Source organism: Amblyomma mixtum, chromosome 3 (genome assembly GCF_055824585.1).
Source record: "Amblyomma mixtum isolate Tamu chromosome 3, ASM5582458v1, whole genome shotgun sequence".
In the NCBI taxonomy this organism is placed as follows: Eukaryota; Metazoa; Arthropoda; class Arachnida; order Ixodida; family Ixodidae; genus Amblyomma; species Amblyomma mixtum.
In genome coordinates, this window is record NC_143014.1 from 2,208,024 (window position 1) to 2,214,023 (window position 6,000).

The window sequence follows — 6,000 nt, forward strand, 5'->3', positions numbered from 1 at the left end:
ACACCAGAGCGGAGAGGGGCTCCTGCAGCTAATAGTCTGAATATGGCGGTTTATGGAGCGGCAACTGCGACCCAAGCCCGCAGGAAAAGCTGCGGCAAGTGTGGAATATAACGCTATCGCAGTGCCCAATTACGGTGCCTTAAGCATTAGAAGTACTTTGGTTTGGGCTGGTTGGTTCGTAGCCATGTTTGAGACAGAAAGGAGCAAATGGGACGACGACCAGAAGGAACGCTAAGCAACAGGACAGGCGGCAACTATCATCTGGGGTTTTAGTGCACCACTCCCTGCATTTATACACGCAACACCCAGCCGTATGAGAGAAGCCAAACACCAGGAAAGAACTAAAGAACAAAATTAACATTCCTAATCAGCACACAGATTACAGGCCAACGAGGTGACTGGCAGGAAAAGCTTCAGAACAAGACACGCCACCTAAGAAACTAAGAAGCGCATAATGTGAAAGCTCCCAAACAAAGCAGAAGCACACGCGTCAAAAGAAAACACGGCACACACTTATGCATAAAATTTCTGAACTTCGTGCGTAAACAAAAGAAGACAAGTGACAATGTAAAGCTAAAACTAAAATGCCGAAAAAAACGTGGAAAAAACTGTTTCAGGGGTGTTTCCTCCGATTTTGCACTCCTTATAGTGCTTAGCCAGGTGCCCAGAAATGGCTAAGCACTGTAAGAAGTGCAAAATCGGAGAAAACACCCCTGAAAGAATCTGCACCCCTGACATTAATCGTTGCACCACTATTGGGCGAGGACGAGATAGGTTGACAAAGGAAATCGTTGAAGCCCTCCAAATCCATTATGCCGGTCAAGACTGCGTCAGTACTCCATCCCTCTACTTGTCAAAAAAAGAGCTAGATTTTCTGGGTGCGTTGACTAACGCCGCAGGTTTCTGGTGCGCCCCACACAGCTGATTAATTCACGGAATCCTCGTTGCTACCGCTTTTATCTTGCTTTTAGTTCCACACCCCCTTTTGGGCACGTTTTTAAAACTTTTACCTTCACGTTTTTACATTTTTTATATTTTTATGTTTTCACCTGTATAATTTCCATCTGTGTACCAGAGTTTTTACCTTTTGCCGCCCTTTTTGGTACTTTTTCATAGTTTTTGTTAATGTTACTTACCTGACCACCGTTACGCGGCCCTTTACAGCGTCTTTTTATCGCATATAACTTTCTTTTCTTCCCTGTTGTGGTTTTGTGTCATCTTGTGACGCGACCACACTGATTGCCGGTTATCGCTGGAGCAGCCCTGTTACCCACCCCCTCATGTTTTCTATTTAAGGGTCTTTCCACCAGAATAAACTTTCAGTTGTGAGTCAGCGCTCGTGTGTGTGTCGTTTCTTCGTGTGTCCGTGTTTCGTACCGTTGCTTCTTCCTTTAAATGCATTACCAACTAGCCCGAAACCTTGCTCTTCTAAACTTCATCCAGGATCTTCGTTGCTCGTCGTATTTGAGTACGTGCGTCCAACATGACACGTTTGAAGTTCTTGACGATGGCCGCCAAAGCCTTTTCCCGAAACAGGCCCGTAGGCAGCACAGCAAAACCACCTTCTTTGGCAGATTGGAGTGCTTAAAGACCATTTTCCTTGAGAGCATCGGAGACTTCTTTCAATGGGGAACCTTTTGGTGGGTCGGCCCCAGCGCATCCCACCACGCAGGCGACGCCATCTCCGATGACCCTCTCTTTATCTCTGTCCGGTGGACGGCTAGCCACATCTCTGACCATAGCCAACAACTCTTGGCTTGGCTCGTGGTGGGAAGCTGAATTTTTGGACCTTTTTCCGAAGTTTCTTTGACTTTCCCATTAAGAGCCGCCTGTCCAAGAAGTGTAAGTCTGCTGGATCGGTCATCAGAAGACTCCTTGGGCCGGGAGAGCAGAGTCGTCAACGCCCGTTGCCACAGGAACTCATTGGTCCTTGCCGCCAACCTTTTCATTTCTTTTAGCTGTCGTGGCTCCTTCATGGGTTCTCTTCCAAGCAACACAAGGACGTCTGCCCAATCCTAGAACATCCTGACTTGCCACCAGTACTCAGACTTGAGTATCTTGCAAATGTGCCTTGTGTGGCCCCACGATGGCTACAGAGCACCGGAGAGAGCTTGAACCTCAAAGGGAATGACTTTCCCTTTCAGACAGAAAGAGAGAACTCGTGACTGGCAGGTGGATACAGCAATAAGGTTTGCACATACGATCACAGGGTCGGTGCGGAAACTTTGAAATAAGAAAGGGCCCAATGCAGAATAAATATGCTCTATAAGTACTTTGCTTTGGGTTAGTTGGTTTGTAGCCATGCTTGAAACAGAAAGGCGCAATTGGGACGAGGACAAGAAGGAACGTGAAGCAACATGACAGGCGCCAGCTATCAACTCAGGTTATTTGCACCACTCTCTGCATTTGTACGCAACACCCAGCCGTATCATAGAAGCCAAACACCAGGAAAGAACTAAAGAACAAAACTAACATCCACATTCAGCATACAGGTTACAGGCGAATGAGGCGACCGGCAGGAAAACACCTCAGGACAATAGACACGTCCCCTAAGAAACCAACAAGCACCTAATGTGTAATCTCCCACACAAAGCAGAAGCGCACGCGTCAAAAGAAAACACGGCACACACTTTTGCGTTACATTTCTGAACTTCGTGCGTAAACAAAACAAGTGGCAATGGAAAACTAAAACTAAAGTTGCCTAGAAGAACGTGGCAAAAATGTTGCGCATGAAACAGTACTACTGGTATAACAAAACAAGCGACAGTGGAAAAACAAATGACTAACAGAAACACGGGAGAAAAGGAGCAAATGAGCTTTTAAAAAAAACTGCAGGATGCTTAAGCTTCACCTTCTGGGTAGATGCTGTGGCGCCCCCCCCCCCTCTTTTTGTTCTCTTTCTATTCCGTTTCTTATTTCTCACCGATTACCAATGCACAATCACATTACCGATCATGGTCATCGATTACAATCACCAATCACTGCACGACATACTACGCCGCTGCACACTTATACACACCATTTGTTTCAGCACAATGAAGCGCCTTAACACCGCCTTTTGATTCCGCGCAATTTGTGACGCCTATTTAGCATAATTGTATTTGGTTTAATTTTTTAAGTACGTCAATATCAGCGCACATCCCAAAGACTCGTCATTAAGTCATACAAACCACAACGCTTTCACTAGGAGCCCCTCTAACACGCTTGAACCAACGACTCTTCGTGGCTTATGCTCTGCGTGCCCATCCGGAACACAGAGGGCCTGGCTTCGAATCGCAATGCCGGCTGATTTCTTTATTCATTTGAAACTTCTGGGATTTTTTTCCGTCGTACGCAGGATGACGGCCGCCGGTGGTTTTCAGCAGAACGAGATCCTGACGCTCTGGCGCAAAATGAAAGCACAGGCGGTTGTGATGAGTAGCAGCGCGATGCGCTCGATTGGTCTATGGAACGGGTGGCTGGGGAGGCTGCTCATATTACGACCTCAACTCTCGCAACCTTCTAACTACTTGCGTCAGCGTTGCCCGTTGGGCTGGGAATCTGCGTTCGTTCCCGCACTTTTGTTGCGACCGTAACCGCAGCGTCGCGTTAGCTGCGCGAAGGCGTGGTGCATCGTCGCCGGGCGCTCGATGGCTGTTTGGTCATTTCCTTCCAGCGCATGGGAAGGAGTTCGCGCAAGTTCTCCAGAGCTTCAGCGGTGGCTGCGTTCGTTCGCTCCACTTAACGTGCTCTTGCGCAGCTACCGATTATGTGAAAGCAATCGCGTCCTCCGTTGCGTTGAAGCTTCTGCCAGACTCAGAATAATGATAAAAAATCTCTGCCTCTCCCGTAACCGAGAGTAGAGTAAGCATGAAATGTTTACTGGCATAACACATTGGTTGTAGATGGTACTAGTCAAAATCTTGAAATTGGTCTAGTGCTGAGCACACCACACCACACCACACTCTTCTAGTTGCGTCGAAGCGATCGCCTGCTATAGTGCGGGCTTAGGTAGGTAGCCGCGAACCGTGGCGGCTTTGTAGCTTTCGGGAGCGGCCGCATAATCATGGCCAACACTTGTTGTTGGGCTAGTTGGTAAGGAACCAGCGCACAAAACACAACGGACAAGAAAAAGGCGGAACACGACGGACAGGAGCGCTGAACTTACAACTTTATTTCGGAAGTACAGATGCAACGACTGACAACGCCAATAGAAAGAAAGTCTCTGTTATGCCCTACTTGCATCGCATTTCGCACAACATGAAGAAAATTGGGAAACGTGTTGGAGTTGAAGTCGTCTTTAGTGCCCCAAAGCGACTTTCCCAGCTTTGCAGAAAGGTCAATGAAACTCGTAAAAAAGAGAGTATATGCAATGTCAGGCACCAGAAGAATTTTGTGCAATGTACCGATTCAGTTGTCTATTCCATCCCTCTGTCAATGTGGAAAGCAGTATATTGGACAGACAGGGAGTTGTTTAAATGAAAGACTAAAAGAACATGATTACAACGCAAATGTACAAAAGTGCCGTCACATTGGTATCCATTGTCGGGATTGCAAAGATGTAGAAACAGGATGTGTGCCACACTTTGAAAAAACTCGGGTAATGGCCACAATCAGAAACACAAGGCCCCGTGAAATAGTTGAGGCAATCACAATAGCTGCGTTAAAAGAACAGTGCATTAGCCAGCCTTCAGTGTCGCTATCTGAGAAAGAACTCGCCTATCTGGCAAAAAATTCGAGGCACTAACACTTTAACTTCCCACCTTATGCATCCGTCTTTTTTTCCCGCCAACTTTATTCCGCTATTTGATACACAAGACTTAACCTTATGTTTCTGTGGGTTTTACCTTTTAGCTGTTAGTTTTTCCGCGATGTTTTCAATTTTACCTGTTAGTGTGGAAAAATTTTGGTGCTTGCCCCATGGCATTGGTGCTGTCGAAAGGGATGCCAGAGTGAGCACAGGATGCCTTCATTGGAAAGGCAGGAAACAGCAGTACTTTTCAGTGATGGAAAAACCAACCTTCGAAAGCCTGAAACAATCTCTGGCAGTACAATGAGCAGTTTATGAATCCCCTGAAAGCATGCGGAGTGTTTCGTTTAGATAATTTTCCAGCATTTTCTCAAAGTGGTGCTCTTCTTCTGTAAAAGCACATATGGCCACCACTCTTATGAACCATTAAAAGAGAGCAGGAACTTGTGAGCATAATTTTAAGAAACTTCCAAATCTAAGAGTCCACATCACTGAGGCACTTTTCGTCTGGTGAGAAGGAAAACAGCTGCCGAAATTGCTGCACAGATTCCAAATTGAAATGTGCCAGCATCTGTGGGCCCGTTATGGCTAGGGATTCCATACACAAGATACCCATACACAAGAGTTAAGCGGGTCCCGTTTTAAGGTTTCTATTTGGGGGAACACGTTTGTTCTTTGGGCAGTTTATCGTGCGCCGGACTCGGATGATTTGTTTTTGTGCAAGCTATACGATTATTTGCTGAAATTTCGTGGTAAGAATATAATTATTACCGGTGACTTTAATTTGCCGTCTCTTAACTGGAATGACTTGAGCTATGGCCTCTCTTCGTCTAATGATTTCATTTTAGATATGATGTTCTCGCTCAATCTTGAACAGATTGTGAATGACTGTACACGGGGATCAGCGATCTTGGACCTATTGTTTGTGAGCGGGTCGTTCAGTAATGGCACTGTTCACGTAGAGCGCGGCATCTCCGACCACAAATCAATATGCTTTTGCGGGAAAATCACTGGTGACAAGACCGAAAAAACTGTTAAAGTGATCAGCTTCAGAGATTTTAGCAGAGCTGATGATGTCGCGATTCTTGATTATTTGGAATGTCACCTTAGCTCTGTTACCAGTGATGTTGAGGGTTGTTGGACAGAATTGTGCAATGCAGTTAAGTTTTGTATTGATAAATTTGTTCCGTTCAAGAAAGTCGTTAAACGCAGTGAAAATCCTTGGATTAATCGAGAGATAATTCATGTTAAACGGAAACTTAAAAGACTTA

The 6,000-nt window shown here is 45.9% G+C and overlaps 1 protein-coding gene across 1 annotated transcript in view; it reads right to left on the bottom strand.

The window, feature by feature from the left end:
* LOC149349098 (putative vesicular acetylcholine transporter-B) overlaps window positions 1–1,740 on the bottom strand; it is a 125,686-nt gene extending 123,946 nt beyond the window's left edge. The window contains exon 1 of the mRNA XM_089578048.1: window positions 1,635–1,740. Coding sequence (XP_089434174.1) covers window positions 1,635–1,740 — 106 coding nt within the window. The remainder of the gene's footprint in view (window positions 1–1,634) is intronic.
* Window positions 1,741–6,000: the final 4,260 nt, after the last annotated feature.